Here is an 18424-nt window from a genome sequence, read left to right on the forward strand (position 1 = left end):
CTCTTTCAAATAGATGCAAGTAAAACACAGCAGAAAATAAATAAAGTCAAAGACTCAGCGGTCCTGTTGCTCTATTTTCACCTGTAAAGCAGGAGTGGGGTAGGCGGAGGTTTACCCTGGTGCAGGTGTGCCGCGGTCAGTTGAAGAATCCATGAGTTTCTCTGTGAATTTCCCATTACGTCGTTGCGCACTCGGTGCTTGCTTGGAAGTTTAGGGGGTTTTTTCGCTGTAAAAAGAAGTTTTCTTCCCACACACAACGGACACTAATGTTTTTGTCACTTTTTATGGAATCAAACTCAAAGTAAGGTCAGTACTTCCACGCTTTAAACGCTGCACGCTCATACTCTCTCCGCACTCGATATATGATCCATTGTTGATCTGCACACAGCTGTTGTCACTAACGGCGCACTCGCTTACGTCACTGTCGTGAGCCATTCTCGCAAAAAATCACGGTTTTAGTAACGCAGTAACGTAGCGTTCCTACGGGAAAGTAACGGTAATCTAATTACCGTTTTTGCAATAGTAATCCCTTACTTTACTCGTTACTTGAAAAAAGTAATCAGATTACAGAACGCGTTACTGCCCATCTCTGCTCACGAGGGGCGACCAGGATTTCAAAAAGGTTTGATTTTCTTTCAACCATACGATTGCTGATTGGGAGCTGGTCGTGAGGTGTTAATCACTTCTTGTTACCCCATGTATACTACAAGACACACGATTAAGGCGAAACTCGGGCCGATCCCCAAAACGGTCGACGGCACAACTGAAAAATCATCTCAAAATGGGCCGAAAATCACACACTGTATGCCCAGCTTAAGTGAAGAACAGATTAGCTGTATACTGAGGAGGGTCAACCAACATTCTCAGCCCTGCCAGGTTAACCCTTTAACAACTTAGCGTTGTGTGTAGAGATTGAAAATCTCTCCTTTGATTTTTTCCTCGTACTTTGTTTTTTGGTCTTTTCGTCAAGTCTGTCTTCGTACGGACCTGCCGAGTTCTTCGTCGTTTTGTACATAACTGTTTTTGGGGCAAATAAAATGCAAGTAGGGATTAAAACCTCAGAATTAATGATTACCGGTGCTGGAAATGCTAGTGTTTGATGCAGTGTCTTGATGTTGTTGCCACGGGTACCCACAAAGCAATGCGCGAAAGTCACGTGGTCTGTCAATCTCTGTTGACTAAGAACCAAAAGGCTTAATACTAGTGATGGGATTTTCGGCTCTTTTTAGAGAACCGGCTCTTTCGGCTCGGCTCACTAAAAAGAGCCGGCTCTGGAAATAAAGACATAAAATCAGGACTGACAGAGATGGGGAAGAAGTCTCATTGTGACAAGTAAAGTTTATCTTGCCTGGCTGGGCAGCTCTCCTGGTGCTCAGCACCCCCAAAGCTCTGATCCTAGAATCGCCCCTGAGTAGTGGAGAAGTCCAGTGATATCTGATCAGGTCATTTCTAGTTGAACATGGCAGTGTGAAGACTGATGTGGCTTCTTCTGAGGCTTATCTTCAACCCAAACAATTGTGTGAAATTTTGACTCAATGTTTTATCAAAGCTGCCCAACCTGTGACCCAACAGGATTAGTCAAGCTGTGGAGTGAACTGAAGAACCCGGCACATCATCATCCCAACTCCTGAGTCATGACTTTTGCACCAATATTTGGTCACAATAACCCGATTTACGAACCTACAGCTTTTACACAGAAGTTGATTATGAAAATAACCCAGCATTTTTTAGTGTGTATGAAAAGTTTGGAATAATCTGTAAATGAGACATATAACTTTAACAGTTATAACCAGCATAATCCACTTAACCTGCCAATGAAATAACAGTTACTGACTCATAAACACACGACTCAATCATATGAAACTCCGTGACAGCGGCAATGTTTTGCAATCACCCCCTTACAAATATCCACTGTGGGCTAAGGGCATGGTCACTGAAGCAAAGTTCCTTTGAGTGCACTTGATTATTGTCTCTAGACGTCCTGAGAACAAGTCAGAGGATGAAAATTTAAACACCTCCTGCTATGAACAATAAAGGCATGTGCCCTATATTGTCACACATGAGACAAGAGTATAAGAACTAACTGTCAAAAGCAACTTGAAAAACAAACAGGTGACGAAGGAAGAGACGTTATAAATCTCTGTTATTGTTGCTCGGTTTTCTTTTAGGAGCATTTGGAATTTTCTGTTTTGTAACTAAAAATATAAAAAATAAATGGACTACATTTGTTCTCAGCTCAGTTTTGAAAAGTTATTCACTATGTTCTCTCTTTATATGGAGTATTTTAAATACTGAAACAAATAAAAAGATGAATTAATTTCGCAGACTTAGATTATTTTAAAAGACCTTTTAAAACACACTGTTTAAAACTGTTTAAAATGCGAAGCAAGCTCTGTTATAAGAAGTACTAATCACACATCTTTCCTCTTCTTAGAATTAATCATAGCCTGATAATCCTCCCTCCTCTTCCTGCTCTCTGACTCAGCACCTACTGTCTGCCCATATATTTCCTTCTTCCCTCCCCTTCAGGTCTGCACTTTGAACATGGCTGTAATCAACGTGCAGCGACGCAGAAGAGCTAACTCATGTTGTTTAGATAAGAGCTCCGAATGCTTTCAATTATAAGGAAGTGAAACTCACAAAGTCACTGATACTGAGATGGGGAAATGGCGCAGAAAGGAGTTCAGCTGGACCAAGAAACTTTCTCTTGTTCGATCTGTTTGGATCTGCTGAAGGAGCCAGTGACTATTCCGTGTGGACACAGCTACTGCATGAACTGTATTAATGGCTTTTGGGATGGAGAGGAGGAGAAGAAAACCTGCAGCTGCCCTCAGTGCAGACAGACTTTCACAGCGAGGCCTGTCCTGGTGAAAAACACCATGTTAGCAGTTTTAGTGGAGGAGCTGAAGAAGACTGGACTCCAAGCTGCTCCTGCTGATCACTGCTATGCTGGACCTGAAGATGTGGCCTGTGATTTCTGCAATGGAAGAAAAATGAAAGCTGTGAAATCATGTCTGGTGTGTTTGGTCTCTTACTGTGAGAAACACCTTCAGCCTCATTATGATGTGGCTCCATTAAAGAAACACAAGCTGGTGGAGCCCTCCAAGAAGCTCCAGGAGAACATCTGCTCTCGTCATGATGAGGTGATGAAGATGTTCTGCCGTACTGATCAGCAGAGTATCTGTTATCTCTGCTCTGTGGATGAACATAAAGGCCACGACACAGTCTCAGCTGCAGCAGAAAGGACTGAGAGGCAGAGAGAGCTGGAGGTGAGTCGACAAAACATCCAGCAGAGAATCCAGGACAGAGAGAAAGATGTGAAGCTGCTTCAACAGGAGGTGGAGGCCATCAATCAGTCTGCTGATCAAACAGTGGAGCACAGTGAGAAGATCTTCACTGAGCTGATCCATCTCATCCAGAAAAGAAGCTCTGATGTGAAGCAGCAGATCAGATCCCAGCAGGAAACTGAAGTGAGTCGAGTCAAAGAGCTTCAGGAGAAGCTGGAGCAGGAGATCACTGAGCTGAAGAGGAAAGATGCTGAGCTGAAGCAGCTCTCACACACAGAGGATCACATCCAGTTTCTACACAACTACCCCTCACTGTCAGCACTCAGTGAGTCTACAGACTCATCCAGCATCAATATCCGTCCTCTGAGCTACTTTGAGGATGTGACAGCAGCTGTGTCAGAGGTCAGAGATAAACTACAGGACATTCTGAGAGAGGAATGGACAAACATCTCACTGACAGTCACTGAAGTGGATGTTTTACTGTCAGATCCACCAGCAGAGCCAAAGACCAGAGCTGGATTCTTAAAATATTCATGTAAAATCTCACTGGATCCAAACACAGCACACAAACAGCTGTTATTATCAGACGAGAACAGAAAAGTAACATTCATGTATCATCAACAATCCTTTTTGGATCATCCAGACATTTACTGGATGGTGGCAGGTCCTGAGTAGAGAGAGCCTGACCGGACGTTGTTACTGGGAGGTGGTGAGGAGAGGGGGAGTTTTTGTAGCAGTTGCATATAGGAATATCAGCAGAGCAGGGACTCGAAATGAATGTGGATTTGGTCGTAATGACAAGTCTTGGGCACTAGATTGTTCCAAAAATAGTTACACATTTTGGCATAACAACACTGAAATTCCCATTTCAGGTCCTTGTTCCTCCAGAGTAGGAGTGTACCTGGATCACAGAGCAGGTATTTTGTCCTTCTACAGCGTCTCTGAAACCATGACTCTCCTCCACAGAGTCCAGACCACATTCACTCAGCCGCTCTACGTTGGGCTTAGACTTTACACCAATTATGGAGATATTGCTGAATTCATTAAACTGAAATAGACCGAAGACTTTCATATTGTGGGTTTAAATCTATATTTTAGTTTCCATTTTATTTTCTCTCCATCATTTCTGCACCGAGATCAGCTGTCTGTCAAACATTATGGGTGGTACTTTGACATCTTCATTTTGTTCTCTTGATGTTTTTGAGTTTTTAAAGGGGATCCTTCCTGTGTTTGTTTGTCCATTGAAGGTACCAGTGATCGATATGAATTTTATTTACACAAATATTTCTCCACCTGTTTTTGTCTTCTACTTCATGGGCTTTAACAGAGAAATTAGCAGAACATTCTTTGTCAAGCAGTTTTTTTTGTCTTTACTTTAGAAAGAAACAAATACATTTATCTGTTTGGTATATTGACACACACACACACACACACACACACACACACACACACACACACACACACACACACACACACACGTCTATATATACACATACATACACAAAGCTGTGTAAACCAACTATAAATAACTAATCTAAACTTATATACATTAAATACAGAAATGAAATGAGGTGGAATGAATACTACAGAATGTACATAAGGTGCAGCTGCAGTTTGGCAGTGGGAGCAGTGTGACATAATATAATCTGAATGCTTATTTGCTGATTATATTGTTTTATGGATAAGAGAGGCCCAACTCTGAGTACAGTCTGTGCCAAAAGTACTGACAGGAAACTGCATGCTTTTGCAGAGAACATGAGTTGCGGGCAGAAAGTGAAACTAAGTAGGGTGTTTGATCGAAACTTAAAGTGTGTGTGACGTCTAGAGGAAGTATATAAATAACTAGGCTTCCTGCTTGTGCTTCAGACCTGAGCTTGTGTGTTCGTGTGTTCAGGTCTCCCTTCCCGGTAACGTAAAATAAAGATCATTTTTTGAGTTTGACCACTTTGAGCTGTGTCTTTCTTTGCCGTAAGGAATACAAAGAACTGGGATTTAATACAGGTCAACTGTTTAGAAGGGAGATGGCGAGGGGAAAGAAACTGTTCCTGTGTCGGGTGGTCCTGGTCTGCAGGCTTCTGTACCGTCTGCCAGAAGGCAGCAGGTCAAAAAGTCTGTGTCCAGGGTGTGAGGGGTCTGTGATGATTTTCCCTGCCCGTTTCCTGGTTCTTGAGAGGTACAGCTCCTGGATGGAGGGCAGGGGGGCGCCGATGATCCTTTCTGCTGCCTGTACAGTCTGCTGCAGTCTGCTCCTGTCCTGTTTAGTGGCTGCACCATACCAGACTGTGATGGAGGAGCACAGGACAGACTCAATGACTGAAGTGTAGAACTGGATCAGCAGCTCCTGTGGAAGACTGTACTTCCCCAGTTGTCTCAGGAAGTACATCCTCTGCTGGGTCCTTTTGAGGATGGAGTTGATGTTGGTCTCCCACTTCAGGTCCTGGGAGATGGTGGTACCCAGGAACTTCAAGATCTTCACAGTAGACACCGGGCTGTCTGATATGGTAAGGGGGAGCAGAGTTAAGGGATGTCTCCTGAAGTCCAATTGTAGTGGCAATTCCTTTTGTTTGACCAACCAAACATCCCGCAATTAAAAGTCCACAAGCCACTGCTGCACTGCGATAATATTCCGTATGCAGGCAAAAGAAGTCCACTGTCCAAACTTGAAAGTTGCGTTTTTATGGTTTATTCATCCAGTTTGGCAATAACAAGATCCATTTTTAGTTACTTCCTGCTGCTTCTCCTGCTCTGGTAAAAACCCATAGGCTCACCCCAGTGCATACTGGTCCTATACCAGTCTCTTTATTTATAGAAACAAAATGGCCCTACAGCTTTTACTGACTAATTTAACAAGGTAACATCAAACAAACAAAACATTGAAACAAATATTAACCTACAAATAAACTTGTAAATAAACCCCAAAATATAAGTAAACTAACAACAAACTTTAACTAATTTCAAAAATAATAAAAAATAAAGAACAAATAGCTCCAACACCACTGTCATCTCTACAGTCTTAAGAGTGTTCAGCTCCAGACTGTGCTGACTGCACCAGAGTACCAGCTGCTTAACGTCCTGTCGGTATGTAGATTCATCACCATCTTGAATGAGGCCAGTGACGGTGGTGACATCTGCAAACTTTAGGAGTTTAACAGCAGAGTTCTTGGAGGTGCAGTCATTAGTGTAGAAGGAGGACACATCCTTGAGGGGCACCAATACTGAGGGACCGAGTTTCAGAGGTGATCTCCCCCAGCCTCACTTGCTGCTTCCTGTCTGTCAGGCTGGTGATCCACTGACAGGCAGCTGGTGACACACTGAGCTGGGATAGTTTGGAGGAGAGAAGTTCAGGCACGATGGTGTTAAAAGCCAAACTAAAGTCCACAAACAGGACCATGGCATAAGTTCCCGGGCGGTCGAGGTGTTGCAGGATGTAATGCAGCCACATGTGATATGAGACTAACTTCACTGGAGGACTAATTATAATATATAACAATATAAATATAGTATTGACTGTTGTTGTGATTTGGCGCTATATAAATAAAATTAATTAATTTAATTTAATAAGCACTGGGTCTTCTGAATGTGGATCCATCATCAAAAAAACAGCATGTGGAAAAAGCAATAACAGAATGAAAAGAATGGGTGTCATTACTTTACATGTTTAGACAGTCTGTTCCAGTTGTGCTGCAGAATATTACAGACTGTTTAAGTCAATACTTGGCTTGGATCACTGGGGAACTAAAATTCTTTATTCGGGTTTCTGCAAAGCACTGGACTGTTTGGAAGGACTTTTATTTGGACTACGAATGACCCGAGGAGGGCAGCAGTGCGCCAGTTCTACTCGAAATTCTAATAGAAGAAGTATAGCGGAAATGACGTCACTCAAACTCCACAACAAACAAACAACAGTGGTTTGAGAGTTTTTCAAGGTAGAAATCTGCTCGGAGGTTAAGAAACAATCGACCAGGGTGAGATCAACCATCAGCGCAGACTAAATTCAACCAGCAGCTCATCACATAAGTGCGTCCCTTTGATTTAAACGGTAAGATTTTAGTATTAAACACGCGGACGAAAGAATCTGTGAGAGAAACCTTCAACTCGCACCACGTGGTTGCCGTGCAGATGTTGTAGGTTATTTATTTTAAAAACTGTGGAACGCGCGGTACTTGAGCTCTTTCTGGTCGTACGCAGGAAATCTCCTTTTTTAAAAGATTAAATAACATAGCATTGTGGAGGTATGCAAAGACAGCGCCAGGGTTCTCGAGGCTCTTCTGGGAGCCTAAGTATAGAACCGAATAGTGGGATTGTAACGCGCTCTGAGGGTCTCGAAAAGCGCTATATAAATGCATGCCATTATTCCATTATTAAGTCGACCATAAAAACGTCTCCCCGAGCGTGAGTCCTCTATGACGAGCTACCTTTCCTTATCGCCAGTGGGCTCGGCCACTATAAAGGGCTGGCGGGCTCGTTTCCCCGAGCAGCTCTGGATGGGAAGCACATCCAGACAAAGGCACCCCATATATCATATAGGAGACACACACATTGATATACACTAAATATTCATTTCATTTCTTTTTTGTGGTGCCCAAATTGATGCACCTGCTTGATTTTGTTTAAACAATTATTGCACACTTTCTGTAAATCCAGTAAACTTCTTTTCACTTCTCAAATATCACTGTGTGTGTCTCCTGTATGATATTTAACTGACATTTTTTATTGTAACAACCAACGATTTATACAGGAAAATAATGTCTATTAACAAGGTTGCCCAAACTTCTGCATCCCACTGTATCAGTATATTTTGTCATTAGTATAATATGAAATAAATTCTACATGTGTCAAGTTGTGTGCCAACATTTGCTGTGTAGTAGAACTGAGACATTAGTCATTATAAACATTTATTTGAAATAATATTAAAAGTCTCAAACAGAAAAACATTAAACATAAATATATAAAATATAAGAATTTACAGAGAGACAGGAATAAAAAGGACCAGCTGCTCTCCAGAGCAGGAACAAGGCTGAGGAGGAAATGCTCCATTGGAGACTGGTGTGGCCTCTTCAGGGACTCCAGGATGGCCAGCTCCACCGCCGATGGACCGTCCTGGGACCCGTCCCTCATCTGCCTCGGAGCCGTCCTCCTCTGTGGGCCTGTAAAACAGCACAAAACACAAAGAAATGAGAAGGCTGCTACTAGATTTTAATTTCAACATTGAAAAAAAAAAAAAAAACAATAACAGGATATAATCAGATTGGTTGTAGATATTTAGTAAAGGTGATCACAAGGGAATCCCACCGACTAAAAAGGTATCAGTGCTTGCTGTACATACCTGTGGGTGCAGCAGCAGGAGCTCAGGGACTGGGGATGCTCTGCTGCAGAATCAGTTGGTTCTATCAATACAGTATTAAATGTTAACAGGTTGGATATAATAATCGTAGAGTAGACAGTGGTCCCTCATTTATTGCAGGGGTTCTCAGAATAACTAGCCCCTGGTCACAGTTCTCACAATTGATTCTCAAAGTGCAAACCTTTGTAGATTGCAAAACGTAAAAGTATTATTATGCCGCGGTTTGTCTTCATCTGCCCGCCACTTTCGTGCGCCTTTTTCCCTCACGGTGCAGGTGTCTATTTCCGAATGAGGCGCATAGTTATGGGTGTTTTTGTGCTGTTTTTTCTATTGGACGCGATGGTTATCAAAACCAAACGTGATAAATTTGGCAAGCGCAGGAGATTTGTCAATCAGGCTGCAGAATGCAATGCTGTACTGTGCAATAAAAAATCAGCGAAAAAGCAAAGCAGTGACGGATGAACAGCGGGACCACTGTGTGCTGTTTATTAATAAACAATAAAATATATTCCTAAATGACAACATGCATAAAAGCAGAACGGTATTTGTACGTCAGTGGGAAAATAGCGGTGGCTTGCTAGCTTTTGTGCGGCTTCCCCGGGTCAGTGAAAACTTTCAAAAGAGAAATGAATGAACTTACCAGGTTGCCCAATCTCTTCACATATCTTCCTCCAAGCTCGGTCCTTTTTATTCCTGTCTCGGTACTGAAAGCAGCTGGTGTTGTACAGCTCCGAGTTGTTTGCTACCGCATTGATTAGCCTTCCCCTCCATTGAAGTATGAAAGGCTTTGGCTGGATCTGCCCCTTTGACCTAGGTAACAGCCACGTCACCAGGCTCCTGATTGGTTGTCGCGGCGCGATTTGACGCTGGAGTTCAGATTTTTCCAACTCGAGCGGTAGACGCGAAACGCGCGTATGCACAAAATGCAACACAAAAACTCACGCGCGTGGTTTTATTCGCGAGTCAAACGCGCCAGACGCGCTACACTGACGCGCGTTTCACGCGTTTTGGCGTTTTCGCGACGCAAATCTGCTTCCGAATTTTCGCGGGACCCGCAATCGCGCGTCATCGCGCCTTTCCATTGACTTTACATGTAAACCTGACGCTCTATTCGCGTCCATCGCGTTCGGTGTGAACACACCGTTAGGCTGCAATGGCTGATGATCGTGCCGCGATCCCAGCCACCATCGATGAGCCTTTTCTGCGAGTGAACGGTAATTCTTCGCGGCCAGTGTTCCGGATTAACTGGCGTTGGCCGAACAGATGTGTGGTAGACTTGCTTTTCAGTAGCCGCTACCGACAAAACAGCAAATAAACACCAAATGTGTCATCCGTGACATTTATAAGGTTACCTCAAACACACTCCCTCAGTCTTGTTGCTCTTTAATAACAAAATGTTTAAAAATTCCGCGAGTTTACCTGGTGATATTCTCGTGCGCGAGGCGATCGCGAAAACGGCAAACAATTAACACCACGCCGATGTTGTTCACAGGACAGCAAGAGTAAACGATCGGGAGAATCTTGTCTTCGTTATTGTTCCCCTCGTACGTGTTATTACTCCGATTTCAGCGTTTTCGCTGCACAACTAAAACGTGCAGTTTACTTTATGTTCACTCAAATTGAGTCAACTAGCGCCACCTGTGGTCAAGTGCCTAAAGCCTACAGTCAGATTAACTTGTGACACACATCTGCACCTCGTTTGAATTTGTTTCATGCACAATACATTTGCCATGTTAATGTATTCTCTACACAGGCAGGCTATGATAACAGGATGTGAAATATTAATGTGTCATATATTTGTTCAAGACGTATTTCTTTGTTATGGGAAAGAAAATTAAAATCATGATAATCAACAGGACTGGTGATTTCAATAACTTTGTGTATATAATTTGTCATTTTCTACTGATGTAGGCCAAAAATAAATGCATAATATAATTATATAATATAAGGTTTATTTGCAAGACACAAAAACAGAAAAAATTGAAAGTTACAAATGTATTGTGCTGCAGATGTCTGTGTCACAAGTTGATCTGGCTGTAGGCTATGGCACCTTGCCACGGGTGGCACTAGTTGACTCAACTCCATTTGACTGTACACAAAGTAAATTGCATGCTTTTGTTGAAAACCGAAAACTACTGCTCTATAAGCTTGTTATTTGCTTTTGAAAATAAAATGTTATGTGCTTTCATCTATAGGGTTAGTTATATAAGTGACTTAGTTTATAAATGTTATTATCTGGCTTTTTCAGTGTTTTATTGTTTCCTGAGTGCATCAGTTTGGCTGAGATTAAAATTACAGTTTTCACACAGCTGAATAAACAGAAAACTGAACAGAAATGTGAGATGATTGAGAATTTACTCCAATGTCCTGTTATATTTGAGGGAGCAAAGAGCAGACTGCTGAATTGATTGTCTCGGTGGTGTTTAATCTGCAAATTTAATTAAAAGTTTAATGAACTATCATCTTATCTTTATTTTTAGTGAGCACATACGTTAAACACTTTAAGCTGTAAGCTAATGATAGTTATGTAAGAGCTGGTGCATACTGGTGCAATAAGCTGTACGTTTTACAACAATGGATGCATGATGTGATTAGTCGACTATCTCAAAAATAATCGTTTGTGGCAGCCCTAGCTGGAGTACCCAGAGAGAACCGACACACTGAGGAGCAAACAAAGTGAAACAGCTTTTAATTTGAAATTTGGACTCAGATCATAGTCAGGTGGTGAGAAATACTCTAAAATCCTCCATCTAAATATAATTAATGATATAATTACTTTTGGTTGTTACTGTGGCAGGTTAAAATGACAAACAGTTGCGCAACTGTGAAGCTGTGTGTGTGAATGTGTGTGTGAATGGGTGAATGACTGAATGTAGTGTGAAGCGCTTTGGGGTCCTATGGACTAGAAAAGCGCTATACAAATGCAGGCCATTTACCAAGCTGGCAGCAGCTACCTGAAAGTTTTTGTATTCTTAATTTTGCTTATAAAAGTATCAGAACTTGAGTCACTCACACGGTGCTCTTGAAACATTTGTCACATTTGTTCATTTTTAATTTCTCCCGTTATCACTTGTCTCTTTTCAAGAATTCTCAAAACAGAATGAAGAGTAAGGATGAGGAGGTTCCCGCAGACCAACAGATCTGTAACCAGGAGAGGAGCTCCAGTCTGAAGCAGGAGGACCCAGAGCCTCCTCAGATTAAGGAGGAACAGGAGGAACTCTGCACCAGTCACGAGGTTGAACACATCATGGTCTGGACCGGGCAGGAGAGGCTCAGACTGCTGGATACCATCTGGAAACCTGAAATACAGATACAAAGTAAAGGTATGTGAAACTATCAGGAAGGCAGGAACGAGTGAAGCATCAGTGATGTCTGCACTGGGAAGAAGGAAAAGGCGCCTTAATATCTGTTATTGTTGCTCAGTTATCTTTTAGGAGCAGTTGACAGTCCCACAAATTGTGGTTTTCTGGAAGCAGAAACGATGTCTCACAATGTCTACAAGGGGTCACTGTAGACCATAGATTTGCTTCATAGCATGTGGCTCGCAAGTTTGCTAATAGTACGCAGTGTTGGAAAAGTTACTTTTAAAATGTATTACAGAATATATGTATTTTGTAATGTATTCAGAACTCGTTACTCAGTGAGTGTAATGTATTCTGAATAGAGATGGCACGATACCACTTTTTTATGTCCGATACCGATATCATAAATTTGGATATCTGCCGATACGATATGAATCCGATATAGTGTTTTTTAATCAACAAAACTGTTTTTTAAAATATCTTGCTGCATTTTGTATAAGTTCATACTCAAGTTTAAAACAACAACTACACTAAAGCTATTCTGTTATACCTGTATACAAAAAAAATATTTCATAGTTCAGCAATACTGATCAATCTAATAAACTTAAACCTACACCATCCTCCCTATTCTGGTATTTTAAAGAGTACTTAGCATAAATATTAAGCAACCTAACTAATAGGGTTCCAACTCCCAGCAACAACAAAAATAAATAAATAAAAAATAGGGAACCACCCCTCACGCGCCACCTCATGATGCTTAATCGACGTAATCAACCTTAATTTGATGCAGTGTGGAAAAAAAATGCACAGAAATCAATTATTTTTCAAGAAATATTAAATAGATTCAACATCTTTCTTCAACAAAATTGCAGACTGCACAGATGGTACCTTCCCAAAGTAAAGAGTACTATAGCTTACTAGGGTATATTAGACTTAATAGTCACTATATACAGTAATTGACTTCTATTCATTTTACATCAAATTAAAACTTTGGGTGTCAGATAATTATTTATTAAAAGCTAGACATTTTAAATGAGAATAAGAAAGAAAAGTATGTCTTTGTGCCCCCTTTTCCCTGTTCATGCCCTATCGGCCCCCCTGGCTAAACTTTGCTAGATCCGCCCCTGCACAGTTACCAGCGTCAGCTACGTAGAAAAAGATCCTGGTGTAGAAAGTAATATTAAATACATTCTAACAACAGCTTATCAAGCTTAAACGTTCTGCTGTTGTTCAGCCGCTGGTTTCCTCTTTCTGGTGCAAAGTGGGCCAAAAGCAAACCAGAGAGACAGACTCGCGACAGAAAAGCCGATCAGCTGATCATTAAATGGTAAATGGCCTGTATTTATATAGCGCTTTACTAGTCCCTAAGGACCCCAAAGCGCTTTACATATCCAGTCATCCACCCATTCACACACACATTCACACACACTGGTGATGGCAAGCTACATTGTAACCACAGCCACCCTGGGGCGCACTGACAGAGGCGAGGCTGCCGGACACTGGCGCCACCGGGCCCTCTGACCACCACCAGTAGGCAACGGGTGAAGTGTCTTGCCCAAGGACACAACGACCGAGACTGTCCAAGCCGGGGCTCGAACCGGCAACCTTCCGATTACAAGGCGAACTCCTAACTCTTGAGCCACGATCGCCCCATTAAGCAAGTAATTAAGTAAGTTTCACGATTGAAGTAGCAGCCGGAGAGCGAGAGGCAGTCGTTTGTTAAGCTTAACGCAGAAATGCTTTACAAACATTCAGAGATGGACTTACACACTTGCTTTACTTCTCTCGGGGATAACTTTGTCGGAGATGAAATGCCAGGTTGCTAGCGAAGCTCCACATGCTATCCAGACCACCGACAGGTCCCGCATGCCACAGCCGCTCTATCACGTGACGCATACTGCTCTGACGTGCTAACGTTCTGAGGTGAGTTACGGCATGTTGCAAGTTTTGTGAGGTGCTTTCGTGATATTTAATGGATCGGATTACATTTTTTATTTTTCTCCGATATCCGATCCAGTAATTTAGGTCAGTATCGGACCGATACGTAATATCGGATCGGTCCATCTCTAATTCTGAATACTTTGGATTACTTAATATATTAACATGCTTTTTACAACTACATGAATTGCTGTGTGATTTATTACTATTACTGAAGGATACTCGCCATACCAGTACCAACTAGACTTTTAAATCTTAATGTAAAATGAGTATCAGTAGGTTGGACATTAGGTACGGCTACACTTTTTGCTGGGTCTCATATAGAAAACTATTCCGCGCGTATATGAAACAGGTCCGTGGCTCCGAACCGTAGTAAAGGGAACCCCGGGGTATTCCGTTACTACCCAACACTGTTGGCACAAATATGGCAAAACTAACAACAGTTAAACTAAAAAGCAAAACAGTTCTTTAACCTAATTCCTAATACAGCTGGGTGTAATTGTCACAGGACAGTACAGCCGCTGCTAGGAAATTAGTGCTAAATAATTTTACCAACAAAGTATGAAAAGTTTGGAATACTCTATAGATGAGACAAACAAATATTACTAATGTAGGATTCTAATTAGAACTTAAACTTTATTTTCAGGGGTACAGGAATAATATAAACTAAAAGGAACAAGCCGAAGTGTGTTGGTTGAGAAAGTAGAAACAATCTTGTGTCTAGTTAATGTTGAAACCTGAAAATGAGTTCATATTATGATGCTGATTGTCTTTATTTGTTAATGGATATAAAATTTCTACAGATACAAACCCAATTAAACCCAATTGGACATTGTAGAAGAAAAACAACAAAACAAACAAATATACAAAACATTTGCTTATTTTGAAATTGAAGATAGCAACAGAAAAGTCAGGACGGAGCCATGTTACCACTGTTTTCTGTCTTCTTTTAACAACAGTTAGTGACCTGAGGAGAGCAGCTGCTGTTTTGAGTTTCTTCCCATTTTTCTCTGATATAAGATTCTAGCTGTTGAACAGTCCTGGGTCTCCATTTTCATATTTTTCACTTTCATGCAAAATATTTTCAGTGGATGAAAGAAACATTTGCCATGTCTGCAGGCAGGCCAGTTCACCACCTGGACTCTACTACTACAAAGCCATGTTGTTGGAATAAATGCAGTATGTGGTTTAATATTGTCTAGCTGATGCAAGGCCTTCACTGAAAAGCCCGTCGTCTGGATGTGAGCATTGTCGAGTTAGAAACTTGACGCCTAAGCAGCCAGTTTGATAGGAAATTCCATCAGAGAAGAAAGTTTTTGACCTGAGCACTGAGAACAAGCAAGTGATCCTCATTAATCCAAAGGATGCCATGTCCATGTTTTCAAAAAAAAATTCAAATTCTGATTCGACTGACGACAATTGAGACAAAAAACCTAAAATCCGAGTAGAAAAAAGTTATATTTTTTACTGTAAAAACCACAAACATGTTTAACAAATCATTTTTGAAACTTAAAATGCAAATAGAAATTGTACATTTCTAAAAATTATGCACACATTTTGCAAATATCATCGGTACATGGCACTATGTACCTAAAAATGCACACATAAGACTGAGAAGAACACCACAGGTATAAACCCTGCAGGTAGGGCTGCCACAAACGATTATTTTGATAGTCGACTAGTCACCGATTATTTATGCGATTAGTCGACTAATCAGATCATCATCCACTGGACGTAAAACTACAGCTTATTGCACCAGCAGCATCTGCTCTTATATAACTATCATTAGCTTACAGCTTTAAGCTTTTAAGGTGCTAACTAAAGATAAAGACAAGATGATAGTTTATTCAATTTTAATGAAATTTGCAGATTGTTTCGGTGAAGTTTAATAAACTCCTTGCTATCTAAAATATGACAGGACACCGGAGTATATTCTCCAGTATCTCACACTTCTGATAATCAGCTGTCTGCTTGACGTTTATTCAGCTGTGTAAAAACTACAACTTTAATCTCAGCCAAACCGATTTACTCAGGAACAAATAAAATACAAAAAAAAAAAAAAAGCCAAACAATAACATTTTTAATTTATCTAAGTGACTCATATATATTTAACCTGAGTAGCGAAAGACGGCGGTGGGTTTGAAAACAATTTGCCGGGAATCCGGTCTTCTCACGGCGCTAGTGACCTAGCCCCCGGCTAGCTATCGAGCTAGCGGGTAACAGACGTCTCCGAAAACGTCGGAGCGCTTTTGAAAATATGTGGTGTCCTGATAAACTGAGCCGATATTTGAGGTTTACACAGCTACATTCTCGCCTGAAAATATGTTAAACGTTTATTTTGTGACCCAGAAAGAATAATACGAGTAATATTAAAACTAACTAGCTGCCGCCATTGTTGGAAACTAAGCTGGGCCGCGCTATGAATTCTGGGACACAGCTGCTTCTTCTTCTTCTTCGGGGTTTAACGGCAGCTGGCATCCTTGTACGTGCAGTGCTGCCATCTTCTGTTTCAGTCCGTTATTACACTCTTAAATCCTGCTATTATTCCTGCGTCTTTTGGGATCTTACAAAGCTTCAAACGACGCGTCGACTATTAAATCAGTCGTCGACGATTTTAATAGTCGACGTAATCGTGACTAGTCGACTAATCGTGGCAGCCCTACCTGCAGGTATGACAAATCTCTCACGCATCAAAACTTGCTCTCTCGCTTTCTTTCGCTCGCTCGCTCTGACTCGCCAGTGTCACTCCTAAAACCTCCACCTCTTCCCAAACAACAAAATGCCACATGTTGCCACATCATTTTCGATTGGTCAACATGGTACATTTTTTCACTAATGGGGAAGGAAAGGGGTGTTTTGTCTTTTTCTCTCACAAGATAAAAAGGAGTGTTTGCTAGCGCTGTCCTTAAAAAAACACTGTTTTTACAGTTTCTTCCCACTGTAAACACTACTATTTTATTCAGAAAAAAACATTGTGTGTATTTTTTATCATACGTCTGTTTTACGTGGCCTGTCAACACAATTTAAAAACTGGTATAAAGTTTGAAGTCCGCACTTTCGACCCAAGTTGAAATGGAGACTCTGGGTCGTTGCATCTTGTTGCTGTGTTGTCCTAAATTGGTGGTCTGATTTTTGGCGCGTCAGCACATCCGTCGACCCTCAAGCGTTAACCAAGTTGAGCATGCATTTCTATTGTTGAAAGCTAAACTTGAGACAGAAAGGCCTACAAACAAACAAGACCTGAAAGTCACTGCAGTAAAGGCCTGGTAGAGTATTAAAAAGGAGAAAGCAAGCATCTGTATTAGAAATGAACATGATGATTTTTTTTCTCACATTTTTATGCCGTGTTTTCATTCAACCTACTGAATTGAAGCTGAAGGTCTGCACTTAAACTGCATCTGAGGGGTTTTATTTAAAATTCATTGTAGTAATGTACAAAATTAATATGTAAGAAAATGCAGCAAGATCTTTTGATTTGTATGTAGCTCCCCAAACTTCAATTTATTCCGGTGTATCTAAGTGTCAGTATCACTAGCATAACTGTTTGAATTACACTGGCGTACGTGGGCGACATGCTCATAGAGAATTTCTAATAGTTGATGAGATGTTTTGTTTTGTTTTTTTAATGTTCGAGTTTTTGGTTTTTTTCATTTTATGTTTTTGTTTTTGTCTCTTGAGACTTTTCAGATCAAAAGATCTGTAAGGAGGAAGAGGTTCCTGCAGACCAACAGGTCTCTAACCATGAAAGGATCTCCAGTCTGGATCAGGAGGATCGAAAGCCTCCAGAATTTAAAGAGGAGCAGGAGGAACCCTGCACCAGTCAGGAGGGAGAGCGGCTTCTTCTAAAGGAAGAGACTAATAAATGTATGGTGACTTCTACTCATGAGGAACCTGAACCAAGCAGTGACTTTCTTTCTAACAACTGTCCTCAGCCAGAGTGGAGCCAAGGCCAGGAAGAAAGTGAGCATGTGCACTCAGGATCAACTACAAATGCAAACACAAAGAGGAGAAATCAGAGAAAGCAAAGTGGAGTAGAGAGCCAGCTCATGTCATATAGTCAGTGTAAGCCTGACACAAGTAGAAAGTCTGTAAAATGTGAGATTTGTGGAAAAACCTTTCAGTATAAATACAGACTGCTTAACCATCTAAGAGTCCATACAGGTGAGAAACCTTATTGCTGTAGCACATGTGGGAAAGGATTCCGTCATCTGATCCACTTAAAATCTCACATGAGAATCCACACAGGTGAGAAGCCATATATTTGTAGCACCTGTGGGAAAGGCTTTCGTCACTCATCATCATCAAGAGTTCACATGAGAATCCACACAGGTGAGAAACCTTATTCTTGTAGCACTTGTGGGAAACGATTCATTCAGATTAACAGCTTAAACACTCACATTAGAACCCACACAGGTGAGAAGCCACATTCTTGTAGCGCCTGTGGGAAAAGCTTTAGTAACGCGTCAGCATTCAGAGTTCACATGAGAATCCACACAGGTGAGAAGCCACACTTGTGTAAAGTATGTGGTAAAACATTCAGTCAGGCGGCACAC

General features: G+C 41.3%; 1 protein-coding gene and 1 pseudogene across 1 annotated transcript in view; both read left to right on the forward strand.

Moving 5' to 3' along the window:
- The first annotated feature begins 2540 nt into the window (after window positions 1-2540).
- Window positions 2541-5213, forward strand: LOC112430625 (tripartite motif-containing protein 16-like; annotated as a pseudogene).
- Window positions 5214-7166: 1953 nt separating this feature from the next.
- Window positions 7167-18424, forward strand: part of LOC101482917 (uncharacterized) — a 13519-nt gene continuing 2261 nt past the window's right edge. The window contains exons 1-3 of the mRNA XM_024798990.2: window positions 7167-7326; window positions 11717-11954; window positions 17550-18424. The exon at window positions 17550-18424 is cut by the window's right edge and continues 2261 nt beyond it. Of these exons, the coding sequence (XP_024654758.1) occupies window positions 11732-11954; window positions 17550-18424 (1098 nt within the window). The 5' untranslated portion in view covers window positions 7167-7326; window positions 11717-11731. The remainder of the gene's footprint in view (window positions 7327-11716; window positions 11955-17549) is intronic.

Source organism: Maylandia zebra, linkage group LG18, assembly GCF_041146795.1.
Source record: "Maylandia zebra isolate NMK-2024a linkage group LG18, Mzebra_GT3a, whole genome shotgun sequence".
NCBI classification, from domain to species: domain Eukaryota; kingdom Metazoa; phylum Chordata; class Actinopteri; order Cichliformes; family Cichlidae; genus Maylandia; species Maylandia zebra.